The sequence below is a fragment of the Chiloscyllium plagiosum genome, chromosome 19 (assembly GCF_004010195.1).
Source record: "Chiloscyllium plagiosum isolate BGI_BamShark_2017 chromosome 19, ASM401019v2, whole genome shotgun sequence".
NCBI lineage: Eukaryota > Metazoa > Chordata > Chondrichthyes > Orectolobiformes > Hemiscylliidae > Chiloscyllium > Chiloscyllium plagiosum.
The window spans coordinates 47,590,271-47,608,022 of record NC_057728.1 but is presented as its reverse complement, the minus strand read 5'-3'; the positions used below and the strand labels follow the sequence as shown (position 1 = coordinate 47,608,022).

The window sequence follows — 17,752 nt, the reverse complement described above, 5'->3', positions numbered from 1 at the left end:
ACCCAACAATCATAAATTCTTTCAAACTACTATAACTTGGACAGTACAAATACAAGAATCCATTTTGTTTAGAAAACACAAATATGCCAAACATTTACCTTGAGAGGAGATTCTGTCAAAACCCCTTTACTATTTGAACTAGAATGGTCTGGATCTTTATTTTCACACTCTGTAAGAAAATGTAACCAAGTTAATAAATTGTAGTACCTGTATATCCATTATTTTCACAATTCATATTCTACATACCTGGTTTATTTGTTGAAGGCTCCAATAGTTCTGGTTTTTGGCTGTCGTTTAGTTGGTCGCTTTGTTCCAGCTGGGCTGGTGCTCGTAGCTTCTGTCTTAGAGGTTTTAGTTCAAATGCCTGAAAAGCTTTCACCTGAGGTTTTTCAGTGGATAGCTGTAAATTGTTCTTTTCAATACTGTTGGTTTCAACATTAACATTCCCAGACACAATACTACCGTCCTCTTCCAGCAAGTTTTCTCCCTTGGTAGTTTGAGACATTTTTTCTTCTCTATTAAGACATTCCAGTTCCAGCTGAATCTCTTTATATTTCCTAAGAAGATCTTCAAATGTTTCATCCATGTCATCTTCATTTCTGCAATACTGAGCTGGTCTTCTTGAAGGGAACCGCCCAAAAAATTTTGCTGAGTTAAAAGTGTCAAGGAAACTTAACACTTTCAATACATAATAACTAAATACTCCAACTTCAGATGTGCAAAATCAAAGTGTCAAATTTTCCACAATATATTATGAGCAACGTTCATAAACTGAAAAGGAGGAATGGACATCAGAAGTTGAAGCTTCCAATAGTAAATCCTCACTGAGGTAAGTAATGAATCTGCAGTCATTCAGAAGACAGGGATAATCAAGGAACTCAATTAAAAAAGCTGAGGCACTATACAATAATCATTCAGACTACACTGCTCATGCTAAAGACTGAAGGGAATAAGCTGGTGCTAATGCTCACTGTAGTGCAAGTTAAAATACATAGCCAACCGAAAAGAACATCACTTGCATCTTCATAATTATTACAGGAAATTCTTTTTCCTTAAATGAATGTCAAACTGTTTTTTATAAGTTGAAAGCCTTCTCAAATGGATGAAATGGACTTCCAATCTAAATGCTCTACAATATCCATTTTATTTCAAAGATTTTTTATTAATAAAATATATGTACACACAAACTCACTAAAGCAGTTCACGCAGTCATTGCATATGGAAAAACCCCAAAGCATCTCTTAATTATGCAAGATACCATTTTCATATATCTGAGGCACTGAGGGTCTGATAACTGAGACAAAAGTACTCTGCGCAAAGGATATTTCAATATGCCATTTATTAAACAAGTATTTAAGGAACAATTTAGAACTATTTACCTGACATTGACAATGATGTGATATACCAGACAAACCAAGAGATAAAGGACAAGTCTGACTCTATTAACATTCTAATGCAAGTTGAATGAATGGCTTTCAACAGGAATAAAGATTACGTGTTAATAGCAAACACATTTCACCTGTTCACAGGCCACATTCACGCAAGCAGTTACTCGTAAAATCTGGACCAACAGTAGTAATACCATTATAGGGATGTTAAACAGGTTCATGTTTATTCCCAGAAGCATGAGTTTCTTTCTGTCCAATTTGCAGGTCACTTGAATATAATATTCTTAAATATGTTACTCACCAGTACAAACTCAGTCTAATTTCTCAGTTATTTAAATCAATCGTGTAATAATAAATTTATAATGTACAATAGCATGGACACTTAAAAGTTTAAACTGAGTTTTTCCGTGATTATATTAACGTCTTTGTTTGATTCTCGTGAATAAAATGCTGGAAATAACTTCAGAAGATCAGATATTGTAGTCTAACATTCACCACAATGCAAATGCACCTGAATTTCAAACTGTAGCTGGCTTCCACCTACCTTCCTCTCATGCTGAAAGTAAATACTCTCTGCCTGAAAGCTGGGTAGCCTAGATAACTAACACAGCAAAGGCAGTATTGGGACCTCTCCAGGAGCATCAGATGTGGAATTCATCAATGTCTTCTGGAGAACTGAAATTATTTTGATTTTGTAACAAGTGGAGAGCTTGCCCATTTGTTATTGCTCTCTTTTCATGATTGCGTTTTTCCTTCTCGTAGACACTCGAGATTATTTCAGGGATAAAGACGTCATCAGACTGGAGTTTGAAAGCCTTGGGCCTACAAGTTTTAATGGGAAACCATATCATCCAATTTAGAATGCAGATAGCCATAAACTATTCAAAACAGTTTTTAATACTTTTAACATACTGCACAGGAAAATTAGACTTAGCAAATTACGCTGCTGTAAATACTCAAAAGCAAACTGAGTACAGAGGAACCACAATTATCTGAACACCGATTATCCAAATTTCTGATTATCTGACAACATCGCAACAGTCCCGATGCTTGGCTGAACTGTGTTATTCAAACATCCGATTATCCGAACGAAATACTCCCCGACCAGTTTGTTCGGATAATCGAGGTTCCTCTGTACTCCAAGCCCAACTGAAACTTAAATTGGCTTTAAGTATGTTTCTTTGTATACTGAAATATTCAACAAATGCTGCCCAATCACAGAATTACATCCAATATTGGACATTGTGCTGAGTGTTTCCTAAGTGGAAGGTCATGGGACACTGTCAGTGGCAGATGTGCCCATTCTCTTCCAAGAAGCTGAAGGCAAGTGCCAATCTTTGGACATATAGCCTACGTACATAGCAACACCCTGAAACTAATATATGCATACGTTTCTTGTTTGAGACCAGTTGAATGAGTTTTTTGGTCTAGATGACAGAGATCAGAAGTAACGGCAGAAATCAGCCCTATGAGCCTGCTTCACGATTCAATATCGAACACAACATTAGAGCACAGTTCAAGCCTTCGGCCCTCGATGGTGGAACCAATCTGAAACCCATATAACCTACACTATTTCTTTGTTGTCCATATGCCTACACAATGACCATTGAAATGCCCTTAAAGTTGGCAAGTCTACTACTGTTGCAGGCAGTCCATTCCACGTCCCTACCCATCGAGTAAAGAAGCTACCTCCAACATCTGACCTATGTCTATCAACCCTCAATTTAAAGGGATGCTTCCTTGTGCTAGCCATCGCCATCGGAAGTCAAAAGTTCTCACTTTCCAGCCTATCTAACCCTCTGATTATCTTATATGTCACAATTAAGTCACTTCTCAAACTTCTCTCTAATGAAAACAGCCTAAAGTCCCTCAGCCTTTTCTCGGAGGACCTTTGCCATACCAGGCAACATCATAGTAAATATCCTCTGGACCCTTTCCAAAGCTTCCACATCCTTCCTACAATGCAGCGACTAGAACAGTTTGCAATTCTCCAAATGTGGCCCCACCAGAGATTTGTACAGCTGCATGATCTCATGGTTCTGAAACTCAATCCCTCTACCAATAAAAGCTAACACACCGTATGCCTTCTTAACAACCTTATTAAACTGGGTGGCAACTTTCAGAGATCTCTGTACCTGGACACCAAGATCTCTCTGCTCATCTACACTACCAAGAATCTTACCATTAGCCCAATACTCTGCATTGCTGTTACTCCTTCCAAAGTGAATCACCTCACACTTTTCCACATTAAACTCCATTTGCCACCTCTCAGCCCTGCTGTTTAGCTTTCTCTCCATAACTTACAATATCCTTCGTCATGATGCATAACTCTACTGACCTTAGCATCATCCGCAAATTTACTAACCAATCCTTCTATGCTCTCATCCAGGTCATTTATAAAAATGACAAACAGTGGACCCAAAACAGATCCTTGTAGTATATCACTATTAACTCCAGGATGACTATTTCCCATCAACTAGCACATTCTGTCTTCCTTCAGCTAGCCAATTTCTGGTCCAAACCACTAAATCACCCTCAATCCCATGTCTTCATATTTTGTGCAATAGCCTGTGTGGAACCTTATCAAATACTTTACTGAAATCCATATATGATCCTGGAGGACCCTCTAAATCAACATCATATTCCCTCTCTCCATATCTCCTGACGCCAGTCATCAAAAAGTGTATCAAATTGCATTATTGAATACGCTTACTTGACCTCCATAACTTTCTGTGGCACTTAATTCCCAGGAAATGGCCTGTTATCCTGAGATTGTGACCTCGGGTTCTAGACATTCCAAGCAGAAAAAATATTATTCTTTCCATGTAATTTGTTGAGCCTTTTTGAATTTATGCTTCAATCAGATCCCACCTCAATCTTCTGAACTCTAGTGAATACAGGCCCAGTCATAGAGATGTAGAGCATGGAAACAGACCCTTTGGTCCACTCGCCTATGGCAACCAGATATCCTAACCTAATCTAGTCCCATTTGGCCGATATGCCTCTAAACACTTCCTATTCCTATACCCATCCAGATGCCTTTTGAATGCTGTAATTGTACTAGCCTTCCACCACTTCCTCTGGCAGCTCATTCCCTTCACGCACCACCCTCTCAAAGTTGCCACATAGGTCCCATTTATATCACTCTAAATCTATGCCCTCTAGCTCTGGACTCCAAGGGTAAAGACTAGTCTATCCATGCTCATGACCTTATAAATCTCTACATAATGTCACCCCTCTGCCTCCGACACTCCAGGGAAAACAGCCCTCCCTATAACTCAAATCTTCCAACCCTCCCAACATCCTGGTAAATACTTTCTGAACCCTTTCAAGTTTCACAACATCGTTCCGCCAGGAGGGACCAGAATTGCATGCAATATTCCAAAAGTGGCCAAACCAAAGTACAGCCACAATGTGACCTCCCAACTCCAATAATGGACAGCATAGCAAATGACTTCCTCACTATCCTCTCTCCCGTGACACTTGCAAGGAACTATGAACTTGCACTCCAAGATCTCTTTGTTCAGCAACACTCCCCAGGACCTTACCATTAAGGTGTATACGCCCTGCTTGGATTTATCGAAATTAAACTCCATCTGCCACTCTGTCCTCAAATCAACCAATCTGCCCTCAAACACTTCTGCCACACACAGTATCAGTCTAATGAACCTGTGCAGCATTCTTAGTATATCCTTTCTTACATAGAAAAGCCAAAACTATGCTTAATACTCTAAGTGCAGTCTCGCCAAGTCCCTGTTGCAGTAAGACATTCCTACTTATGAAATCAAACCATCACATGATCACAGTCAACCTGTCACTTTCCTTCCTACTTGCTTGCTGCATCCACCTGTTTGATTTCATTGATGAATAAGGACACCCAGAGATCCCTTTGTGTATACATTTCCAAACAGTAACATCCAGTTACAGTCAAACATCACGTATTGTAATAGCATGAAAATCCTGTTCATAGTTATTTACAATCTAGTACTGCAAGATTTTAGTGAACGAACAAAACCTCCAAAGATACCTATTCACACCTACAAAGCAAGCAGTAACTCACGGCCAAACAGCATCACAACATAAATCTTTTAAAAGCTAATATTATTCCACAGCTATTCAACATATGAGCAAGACAAAGTATATCACAAAGAATCTGTTTAATTACTTGGAAATTATGACAAGTGATTTCTGCCAGTATTCTGTCAAACTTCTTAGAAACCTGGCACTGTTTCACCAAGACTGTCCCTAAAACAGTTTAAGCAACATCTCCATGCTCAGAATTAACATGATGACTAATTTGTTGAATAGTGTTACTTGGGTAAACATTGCCACTTAAACCATAATACTCTCTTCCATTGGTTTGAATACATGAACTTTTGAACAAATTTCAAATGTTAATTCTGATCATTCTCTGTGGCTGTAACACTATTCTGAATTATCTTCTGTTACTGAGACACTTTGCATGGTATGATCCACATGCATATCACACAAAACAACACATCACTGTATGTGACAACCATCATTCAATCATTACAAAATTGGGCTGGTTGGTTCAGCATTCAATGTCTCAACCAGAATTTGTGGCAAGTTCTGCATAATACAGCAAAGTACATTTCTATTATCCTTGAGATACTACAAAATAGTGACCACTGTAGATACTGCAAGAAAAAGTTGAAAAAAATGGGGCAATCAATTTGAATTGATAGCTTTTCAGATGTTAAATATGTTACCCCATTCAGAGTCTGACCTTGGTAACTTTGCTTTACACTAGTCCGTGACCCCTACAATTATAGCGATTCTATGTAATTCAGGGAAATTTTAGACAAAGTTGTGACTAGACTATTTGAATTACAGTTTGATGGAAAGAATAGTTTTCCAAGAAATTAAATTAACACAAACTGTCACTAACAGACTACACAAACAAGCATACGGTATATTCAGCTAATAGAATTTTAAGTGCGATATTAATCCTGATTGCAGTTTAAACAAGTGTTAAAATAGCCACACAAAAATTCTACTTAGACATTTGTCAACCTATCCAAACAGGTCTCAATAAAGCCAAGAAAAAAAAATCCTACATTTCAAAGTAACGAAGGCAAAGGCATCACCCTGCAGTGGAATGAACTAATATTGTTACATCACACCTGCTAGCTAGAAAAAAATGTGTACTTTTCTTGCATACAGTATTTGTACACACATTAGTATAGCTATTTCACAACTGAACCAAAGAGCTCTCCAGTCAAACCAAGCAATCTTTATGACCTCCACTTAGGGTTTCAACCTAAAACTTGTCCACAAATTGCATTCTGGATTAGTGGTGCTGGAAGAGCACAGCAGTTCTGGCAGCATCCAAAGAGCAGCGAAATCGACGTTTCGGGCAAAAGCCCTTCATCAGGAATAAAGGCAGAGAGCCTGAAGCGTAGAGAGATAAGCTAGAGGAGGGTGGGGGTGGGGAGAAAGTAGCATAGAGTATAATGGGTGAGTGGGGGAGGGGATGAAGATGATAGGTCAGGGAGGAGAGGGTGGAGTGGATAGGTGCAAAAGGAGATAGGCAGGTAGAACAAGTCCGGACAAGTGCTGAGCTGGAAGTTTGGAACTAGGGTGAGGTGGGGGAAGGGGAAATGAGGAAGCTGTTGAAGTCCACATTGATGCCCTGGGGTTGAAATGTTCCGAGGTGGAAGATGAGGCGTTCTTCCTCCATTCAGTGTCCCCAATATAGAAGAGACCGCATCGGGAGCAATGGATACAATAAATGATATTTGTGGATGTGCAGGTAAAACTTTGATAGATGTGGAAGGCTCCTTTAGGGCCTTGGATGGAGGTGAGGGAGGAGGTATGGCTGCAGGTTTTGCAATTCCTGCGGTGGCAGGGGAGGGAGGGTGGATTGTAGGGGGCGTGGACCTGACCAGGTAGTTACGGAAGGAACGGTCTTTGCGGAAGGCGGAAAAGGGGTGGGGAGGGAAATATATCCCTGGTGACGGGGTCTTTTTGGAGGTGGCGGAAATGTCAGCGGATGATTTGGTTTCTGCGAAGGTTGGTAGGGTGGGAGAAGAGCACCAGAGACGTGGTAGGGTGGAAGGTGAGCACCAGGGGTGTTTACATTGAGCATCCCAGCCAAATGTAAAGATGTCTGAATTTCCACACACAAAGCTTGCACTGAATATGATAATGCAACCCTCCCAATGTAAACTCTCAACCCCATTCATTTCCTCGAGATAAGTACCCCTCTAAACCTCACGAGGACTAAGAAATATTGTTAAACAGCACACGGCATCCGATCGCTTTCTTTCATTTTGTCAGGAAAAAAACCCCAAAGATTCGCTTCCGACTGGGTGCTGACGCCAGTCAAGGAACGCACTTCAAATGGAGGAGGTAAGGGTGGGTCTATTCCTTAAATGGTTCAACTTCTCTCAATGTGCTTCGTCAGTCAGGCTCAGGTCCTGGTGGGGTCAGCGGTAGAACTGAGCAAACGCTGGTTAGGGCGGCAGAGGGACGGGAAAAGGATACGTTTCCGGGGCGGAGAATCCCTGCGGATGTTGTTGTTCCCGATAAAGGCGGGCCCGGGTCCCAGTCTCCCCCTCTTCAACCCCCGAGGGCCAGCTCCCCGAAATCCCCTGCCCCAGCCGCCGCGGTTCGACCCCTCCCGAAAGCGGAAACGGCCGAAGGTGCCGTGGCTCCTCTCCCAGAAGTTGGAGCGGGACGAGTCGCCATGGAGCGCGGGCGGGGGAGGAGGAGGAGGGGGCGGCGGCGGCTGCTGGGGGAAGCCCCGGTACGGCTCCTTGAGCCGGTACACGAGGCCGTTCCCGGAGGCCAGCGGCCGGTGGCTTTTGGGGCCCGAGCCCCCGCTGTTGCCGGGCCTCGGCTTCGGAGTGGAGGACGAGACGAGCCGCGACTCCAGGTAAACATTTTCGTCGTTGTCATCGTCGATCTCGCCGTCCTCCAGCTCGCCCTCCTCTTTGGGCGACAGCCGCTCGCCATCCAGCTCCATGGCTGCTCCTGTCGCAGACTCCGTCACAGGCACCGGAAACGGATGTGACGTCTCAAGGGTTGTGCGGGGGTGGGGCGAAGCAGCGAGGAACCGCCCCTCCCCGCGCATGCGGAGAGCGGCCCCTGTGTGGATGAGGACAAGAGGGAAGGGTTCGCACTTGGCTTCCTTCCAGTTCCCTCATCATTTATTTATCAGGGGAGCTTGCTGTCACCAAATTAGTTGCTTTGTTAGTATAAAACAAGGAACTGCGGATTAACTCAAATACAACAAGGAATTACGATTGCTGGAGATCTGAAACAAGAACAGAAATTTGCTGGAGCAACTCTGCAGTATCTTTGTGAAGAAAGCAGGTCTCCATTAGAAGGGATAAACTCAGCAGGCCTGGCAGCATCTGTGGAGGGAAATGAGAGTTAATGGTTTGGGCCCAGTGACATAGCATCTGGAAACAAATGGTATCTTTCTGACTGGATGGTAGGGCGAGAGAATGAATGAGTTGATAGGCAGAGACTGAGCCCAAAGAGAGGAAAAAAAAGAAACAAAGGGATTGTTGATAGTAAGCCAGGGAAGGAGAAAAGGCGGATAGGTGATAATGAGAAGTGTGAGTGAGTGAGTGAAAATGAATTGACTGTGTTGAAAGCAAACCATTGTTATGCTAGGACATGGTATTTGGAACACTGGGAAAGGGGTGTTCAGGCCTTAACGTTAATGAACTCGATATTGAGTCCCAAAGGCTCCAAGGAAAATGTGGAAAATGAGATATTGTACCTCCAGCTAGTGCTGAGCCTCACTGGAGCATTGCAGCAAGTCCGAGACAGAAAAGTTGCTGTGGGAATACTGTACAAGGATGTTTGGAAGTGGCAGGCAACTGGAAACCCAGATTCATTTTTAGAGGGAACATAAATGTTCCATGAACTGTCACCCAGTCTGTGTTTCATCCCTCCAATGTAGAGGAGGCTGCATTGTGAGCAGCAAATAATTGAGAATAGATTGAATGAAGTGCAGGTAAATCTGGAAGGTTTGTCTAGGGCTTTGGATAGTTAAGAGGGTGGAAGTAAATGGGCAAGTGTTGCACCTATGATTGCAATGGGGAGGTGTTGGAAGTGGAGGAGGAAGGGGCCAGATTATCCCAGAGTGAACAGTCCCTGTAAAATACAGACAAGGTAGAGGAGAGGAATATGTACCTCGTACTGGTATCCCACTGGAGGTTGCGGAAATGGTGGCTTATGATCCTTTGCATATCGAGGCTGGTGAGGTGGAAAGTGAGGATGGGGGACCCTGTTGAGGTGGGAGGGAAGCAAAAGGGTGAAGAAAAAAATGTGGGAAATAGTTTAGACACCACTAAGGGGCCTGTTAAACAGGATTGCAGGGAATCCTCCATTGAGGAAAAAGATGGACATTTCTGAGACCCCTTGTAAGAATGAAATGAATTCCTTATAGGAAGTATTGTGTGAAGGTGTATAATCCAGGTAACTGAGGGAGTCAGTGGGTTTGTGATAGATTTTGGTGGCTAGCCTACCAATTAGAATGGAAACAGACATTGACGATGGGAATGGAGGAGTCAGTTGGGCAAAGTGAAGGTGAGAGCAGTGTGGAAATTGGAAGCACTAATTGTGTCCACAGTGTACTGGAGAAAGAGTTTTAGGGAGCAACTTGGAGTAGGACTGGAATTAGAAATGTTCCACATACTCCACAAAGGGACAAGCATAACCTGTGCTCATGCAGGTACCCATGGCTATGCCACTGATCTGAAGAAATTGAGGAATCAAAGGAGAAGATATTCAAAGTGAGGGCAAACTTGGCCAGATGAGGCTGTGAGCTGAGGGGGTGGTGAGATAAATGGGAGGGAATGGGTGGGGTGGCGCAGGGCTGGGGGGAAGGTAGCTGAGGGTGCAATAGGTAGATGGAGGTTGGGTAATGATGATAGGTGGGAGGGGAGGATGGAGCAGAGAGGTGGGAAGGAAGATGGACAGGTCATGAGGGTGGTGCTGAGTTGGAAGGTTGGAGCTGGGATAAGGTGTGAGGAGGGGAAATGAGGAAACTGATGAAATCTATTTTGATGCCAGCGTTGGAGGGTCCCGAGGCGGAACATAGAGGTACTGGATTAGTGGTGCTGGAAGAGCACAGCAGTTCAGGCAGCATCCAAGGAGCTTCGAACATAGAGGTAGTTCAGGCCTTCTTACCAAAAAAAAGCAGAGAGCCCAAAGCCCAACCCAATGATTGATAGGCATAGAGGTTTTGCACATGCATGGTGAAGCAAAGGCAGCTGGTACCTGCAAATGAATTTTTCGAACTGACATAAAGCATCAAACGAATGCAGATGTATGTGAGAAGGGACTAGACAATGGGAAAGAAAAAATTGACTGGGAAGATACATTTTAAAAAGGGTCACTGGACTTGAAATGTGAACTCTGTTTTCTTTCCACTGTTACTGCTAGCAGTTTCTGTTTTTGGTTGTTATGTTTCCTGTGTCCAGATATTGGCTGTTGTTTCATTGGCTGTGATGCAGCCAGGGAATCAAAATTCACTATACATATGCAAGTCTGTCATCTGCTATAATTAAGTCTGGTTTCTTTAGTATGGTAATGATTTACAGCTACTAAAATACAGCACACAATATGACATAGAAATGCAGCTAAAATTTGGAATGTGGTGCACAAGTGGGCCATTTAGTCACTCAAGTCTGTCATATCATGGCTTAATTGTGCATTAATCCCAAAATATTTCTGTCTTCTGATCTGAAAAGTAACCTGAACATTAATTAAAATCAAATCTCTTTTAATCATCTTTTTAAACACGTAGCTGATAAATTGAAGTCCATCTTGTGGGCAAGAGAGTGCATTAGGCATAAGTGAGGACTGCAGATGCTGGAGATCAGAGTCTGGATTAGAGTGGTGCTGGAAAAGCACAGCACGTCAGGCAGCATCCGAGGAGCAGGAAAATCGATGTTTCGGGCAAAAGCCCTTCATCATGAATGAAGGCAGGGAGCCTCCGGGGTGGAGAGATAAATGGGAGGGGGATGCAGGTGGGGAGAAGGTAACCAAGAGTACAATAGGAATGTTGGGCCATGGGGCAGTAGGGTTGATTGGTGCTGGTGTCCTGGAGATGTTCTCTAAAGCGCTCTGCGAGAAGGCGTCCAGTCTCCCCAGTGTAAAGGAGACAGCAACAGATACAATAAATGACATTGGTGGATGTGCAAGTGAAACTTTGATGAATGTGGAAGTCTCCATTGGGGCCTTGGTTGGAGGTGAGGGGGGAGGTGTGGGTGCAGGTTTTGCATTTCCTGCAGTGGGCGGGGAAGGTGCAGGAGGGGAGAGTGGGTTGTTGGGGGGCGTAGACCTGACCAGGTAGTCACGGAGGCATGGTCAAGGATGTGTCTTTGAGTTGGCGTCTAGCTTCAGCAGTGTAGAGGTCAGTGCGCCAAACTACCACTACACCCCCTTTATCTGCTGGTTCGACGGTGAGGTTGGGATTGGAGTGGAGGGCTGCGCATTGTGAGGGTGAGAGGTTGGAGTCAGGGAGGGGGTAGAGGTTGAGGCAGCTAATGTCTTGGCACCAGTTGGAAATGAAGAGATCGAGGTAGGTTATAGGCCACACGGATTGTCCAGGTGGATGGAGAGTACATTAGGTCTCATGATAAAACAAACAAAAGATTTTGCATTTTTGCATCATGACATGCATGACAAGCAAAGTGCCTCACAGTTGATAAAATACATTTAAAATGTAGTCACCATTCTGATATAGAAATTTGTGCATAGCCAAGTCCCACAAATCCAATGAGATAAAAGATTATAAATGGCCCAGGGTTGTTGGCACCAGGGAAAGTCGCACTGGGGAAAATCACACTGAGAGGTCAAGCAATTTTTGTGGCGAGATCTACTACCTCCAGTGCAATGGATTGCAGTGATTCTTAATGGTTATTTCTAACATAAAGTTGCATTGGTGTCATTGTGAAGTCTAAGCAGCCAGACAAGATTTCTCATACACAGCTAAACAGGAAATGAAAAGCACTAAAATCAAATCAGAATGTCAGAGAGATGTACAGCAAGGAAAAAGACCTTTCAGTCCAAATTGTCCATGCAGACCAGATACCCAACATTAAGCTAGGACCCTCTGCCAGCACTTAGCCCATATCCCTCTAAACCCTTCCTATTCAGATACCCCTCCAGATGTCTTTTAAGTGTTGTAACTGTGTCAACCTAAATCACTTCCTCTAATAGCTCATTCCATACACGCAACACCCTCTGCATGAAAAAGTTGCCCTTTGGGTCCTTTTTAAATCTTCCACCTCTCACCCTAAACCTATGCCCTCTAGTTTTGGACTCCTAACCCCAGGGAAAAGACTTTGTCTATTTACTCTATCAATGCCATTCATGACCTTACAAACTTCGATGAGGTCCCCCCTCAGCCTTCAAACCTCCAGGTAAAACAGCCCAGCCTATTCGGGCTCTCCTTATAGCTCAAGCCTTCAACCCTGGCAACATCCTGATCTTCAAGATTTGTGTGAAGATTTGTAGCTTGGGTGGAGAGTGTAGTGCTGGAAAAGCATAGCAGGTCAGGCAGCATCCAAGGAGCAGGAAAATCGACGTTTTGGGAAAAAACCTCCATTAGGAATGAGGATGTGAGCTGAGGGGATGGTGAGATAAATGGGATAAATCTCGCTATCCCGTCAGCTCACAGCCTCATTCCTGATGAAGGGCTTTTACCCGAAATGTCAACTCTCCTGCTCCTTGGATGCTGCCTGACCTGCTGTGCTTTTCCAGCACTACACTCTTATCCCTTAGTAGAAGGAGTATTGTACACCTCAAAGAATAAAAATCGTGGAAGATTGGGACTAACCTGGGAAATGTTCAGTACATCAGTTCTGCAAGCAAACAAACCTCCGTTTGTGGGCATTTGTTCTCCATAGAAAAATGTGTTAATAAAGTATAAATTAGAATGGAAGATGATTTGTACACTCATATATACAGTAATTAGGGACAGGAGTAGATGCCAATGTAAATCTCTCAGCAATGGATATTGGATTGAATCCCAGTTTTTTTTCCTGACAAGGGAGTCGCGGAGGGAATGGTCTTTACGGAAAGCGGATGGGAGTGAGGAGGGAAATATATCTCTGATGGTGGGGTCTGTTTGTAGGTGGCGAAGGTACAGAGGATGCTGTGATGTATACAGAGGTTTGTAGGGTGGAAGGTGAGGACCAGGGGCGCTCCGACCTTGTTGCAGTTGGAAAGGTGGAGTTCGAGGTGCGGGAAGTAGATGAGATGCACTGGATGACATCTCAACCACGTGGGAGAGGAGGTTGTGGTTCATAAAGAAGGATGCCATCTGGTGTGATCTGTGGTGGAACTGGTCCACCTGGGAGCAGATGCGGCAGAGTTGGTAGAATTGGGAATAAGGGATAGCATTTTTACAGGAGGCAAGATGGGAGGAAGTATAGTCCAGGTTGCTGTGGGAGTCGGTGGGTTTGTAGAAGATGTCAGTGTTGAGTCGGAAACATCGATTCTCCTGCTTCTCAGATGCTGTCTGACCAGCTGTGCATTTCCAGCACCACACTGTCTAATCTCCAGCATCTGTAGTCCTCACTTTTGCCTTTGTAGCTTGGGTACTAGTTGTCATGGTTGTGGGTATGTTCGCCGAACTGAGAAGTTGATTTGCAGATGTTGCATCCGTCTAGGTGACATATTCAGGGCTTTAGAGCCTCCCGTGAAGCCCTGCTTTACTGCGTCTTCTGGAATTTATTTGGTTCCGTTCCTGCTGCTTCCGGTTGTTGGTTCAGGTAGTTCTTTGTAGTGGCTGGTATATTGGGTCTAGGTCAATGTTGATGGAGTCTGTGGATGAGTGCTGTGGTTGTAGCAATTCTCTGGCTGTCCCCTGTTTGGCTTGTCCGATGATCGTTGTGTTGTCCTAGTTTTATTTGTGGTCCTTGCCATCAGTGTGAATGGCTACTAGGGATAGCTGGTTGTGGCATTTGGTCGCTAGTTGATGTTCGTGGATGTGGATTGCTCGTTGTTGGCCTTTTTGTCCTTTACAGCATTTCATGCAGTCTTTGCATGGAATCTTGTAAATTACTTTAGTCTTGCACATGATGGGTATAGGGTCTTTTGTTCTGGTGAAGCTGTTGTCTGAGCGTGGCTGTTGGTTTATGAGCTGTCATGGATCCAAGTGGTTGGAGAAGTCTGGCTGTTCATTCTGAGACTGTTTTATATAAGATCGTATGGCTAGTGTGTTCGGTCATGGCATATACTTGTTGCATTGATTGTCTGCCAGGCATCTGTAGATGAATTTGCGGGGATATCCATTCTCGGCAAAGACTTTGTAGAGGTGATTTTCTTCTGGAGTGAATGCACCACAGAAGTGGTGAAAAGCCACACACACGGACCAGATCCTGAACCACAAGAACAACCACCTGAACATCCACAAGAGAAGCTGCATCAGGACCCTGTTCAAAAGGGCGACAGCACACTGCAGCACTCCCAATTTGCGAAGAGAAGAAGAAGAACACCTCTACCAAGTCTTTGACAAGAACAGATATCCCTGCAACTTCATCTGCAAATGGCTAGCAGACAAATAATGCGACAAGAACATACCATGAACCAACACAGTAGCCACACTACCTGATATAAAAAAGTCTCGGAACTAACAGCCAGACTTCTCCAACCACTCGGATCCATGACAGCGCATAAACTGACAGCCACTCTCAGCCAATTCAACAGGACAAAAGACCCTATACTCATGATCAGCAAGATTAACATAATTTACAAGATTCCGTGTAAACACTGCATGAAACACGATATAGGAAAAACAGGCAGACAACTAGAAATCCACATACACGAACACTACCTAGCCACGGCCAGCTGTCCCTAGTAGCCATACACACAGATGACAAGGACCACAAATTCAACTGAGACAACACAACGATCATAGGAGAAGCTAAACAGAGGACAGCCAGAGAATGTCTAAAAGTATGGCACTCATGCACAAACTCTATCAACAAACAGACCTGGACCCAAAGTACTGCCACTACAGCAAATAACCGGAACCAGCAACTGGAAGCGGCAGGAACGGAACTAAATAAATTCCAGAAGATACAGTACAAAGCGCTTCACAGGAGGCTCCCAGTTTGGCGAGCATATCCACAACTATGGCAACATCCTGATCTATATGGACCTTAGTAAGGCATTCGACAAGCTTCCTTATGATAGACTGGTTAGCAAGGCTGGATCGCGTGGAATACAGGGAGAACTAGCCATTTGGATACAGAACAATCTCGAAGTGACAGTGACGATGGAGGGTTACTTTTCAGACTGGAGGCCTGTGTCCAGTGGTGTGCCACAACGATCAGTTCTGGGTCCACTGTTTTTCATCACTTATATAAAAAAAACACTTTCAAACTTCTATGTAGAAAGCAAATGAAACATATAGATGAGGTGAAAGTAGAAATTGAAATATTATTTTAAAAATAATTACTCAAAAATAGTTTTAAATATCAAGTATTTAATCACAATGGAGACATTTAGCAATGTTCCACAAATAATGAAATATTTTGTCAGGCCCAAATTGGTCATTTAATAATAGCTGTTAATTATACTGCCATGAAATCTCTAATTTTGATAGGCTTTCTAACAGCGAAATGAGAGTGGATAAAAGGAAGTTCTCACCATATCAACTACTTTCCACAATTGTTGGCTGTGGTGGTAATAATGGGGGATGAGTTGGGCAGTCTGTGGTGGAGCAGTGAGTGACAACTTCACAATTTCCATGTTAATGTGCCCATGTGCCATATCCATAAATTATAGTCAGATTCAGATAGGAAACACAAACAGTTTGTACCAAATAACTACCTCCCCCAACCCTGCTGAAACTTATCATAAACCCCACCCCCACCCTGCAATCCAACTCTCGAGATCACCTGAAATATCAACTCAAGCTTCTCTCTGCCGACATTGCCTGATCTGATGAGTATGTTCAGTTGATGTTGGCTGTGAGATAGCAACTGATATTGTGCCAAGAGATCTCCTATGTTCTTCTTTGAACAGTGCCATGGGATATTTTGTGCCAACAAGAGAGAATAGAGAGAGCCTTGGTTTGATATCTTAGTTGAAAGATGGATTCTTCAAATAAAACAGCACTCCCTCAGTGCTTCATTGAAATGTTAGGCTAGATTATGTGTTCAAGTCTCTGACGTCATTCTGACACTATCAGATTATGAAGGTTGACACCCAAATTAATAATTAATCATAGTTCTAATTAGAGAAGAACCAAAATTTGTCTCGAATCCTGAACAAGGAGGGAGGCTATTATAACTGGACTGTTGATCCAGAGCCTGAGATAATGTTTTGGGGACCCTGGTTCAATACCCGCAACAGTAAATGGTAGAAGTTGAATTCAATAAATATCTGGAATTAAAAGTCTAATGGTGACCATGTACCCATTGTCAATTGTTGGAAAAAACCTATCTGGGTCACGAATGTCTTTTAGGGAAGGAAACTGCCATCCTTATCTGTTTTGGCCAACGTGTGACTCCACAGCAAAGTGGTTGGCTCTTAACTGCCCTCTGGGCAATGAGGGATGGGTAATAAATGCTAGCCTTGCCTGCGATGACCTCATCCCATGAATGTAAAAAACATGAAATTCTTCAAAAAAAACCACGTGAAACAGATGAGATAATTACGTTATTGAGGTAATCTAATGTGCACAAATTGGCCGCCACCATTGTTTTATATTCAGTGACTAAAGTGATTCAATTGCTGTGAAGCACTTTAGAACTATGAAAAATGCAATACTGTTTATCTGAACAATTCCTCTTTCAAATAAAACATACAATTTCCTTCCTCTTGGGTGCTCAGAAAAAAGCAGCAAAAATTCAGAGATTATTCACACATTTGTTTTCTGTTTTGGTTCTGTGGCACACAAATCATTGAAACTTCCCTTGAAGTGAACATTTATCCTGAAAACAGTGTCTCAAAACAGACTGGTTATTGATCACGTTGTTTGTTGACCTTGTTGTTCTCCAGTTAGCTGTTGTGATATTTCTATTACTGACTTTTGCAATCATCAGGGAAGAAAAAATGTTTGCCATTAATCTCAAAATTGGTTGCAAAGTGAACTCTGTGATGCAAGTCTTCCCATTGTCAACTATAATTCAATCTAGTGTAAAATCCAGCAGGTATCTTAGCAAAGTCCCAATAATATGCAGAGTTTTACAGCCAATCAGTTGAAGATTTTTCAGACAGAAATTAAAAGTAGTTTTATATCATTCGTCTTGAAATGTCCAGATCATGAAATAAAATATTATAATTTGCATTTTGAGGTAAGCTAAAATAAAAATATTTTTAAAAAAAGTCTTAAGAATGTGGACATTTTTATCATTCTAGAGGAA

The 17,752-nt window shown here is 42.9% G+C and overlaps 1 protein-coding gene across 1 annotated transcript in view; it reads right to left on the bottom strand.

Annotated features, from left to right (window-relative positions):
• LOC122559440 (zinc finger C3H1 domain-containing protein-like) overlaps positions 1-8,499 on the bottom strand; it is a 68,018-nt gene extending 59,519 nt beyond the window's left edge. The window contains exons 1-3 of the mRNA XM_043708889.1: positions 7,896-8,499; positions 247-648; positions 99-169 (exon numbers count right to left, since the gene is read on the bottom strand). Coding sequence (XP_043564824.1) covers positions 99-169; positions 247-648; positions 7,896-8,484 — 1,062 coding nt within the window. The 5' untranslated portion in view covers positions 8,485-8,499. The remainder of the gene's footprint in view (positions 1-98; positions 170-246; positions 649-7,895) is intronic.
• Positions 8,500-17,752: the final 9,253 nt, after the last annotated feature.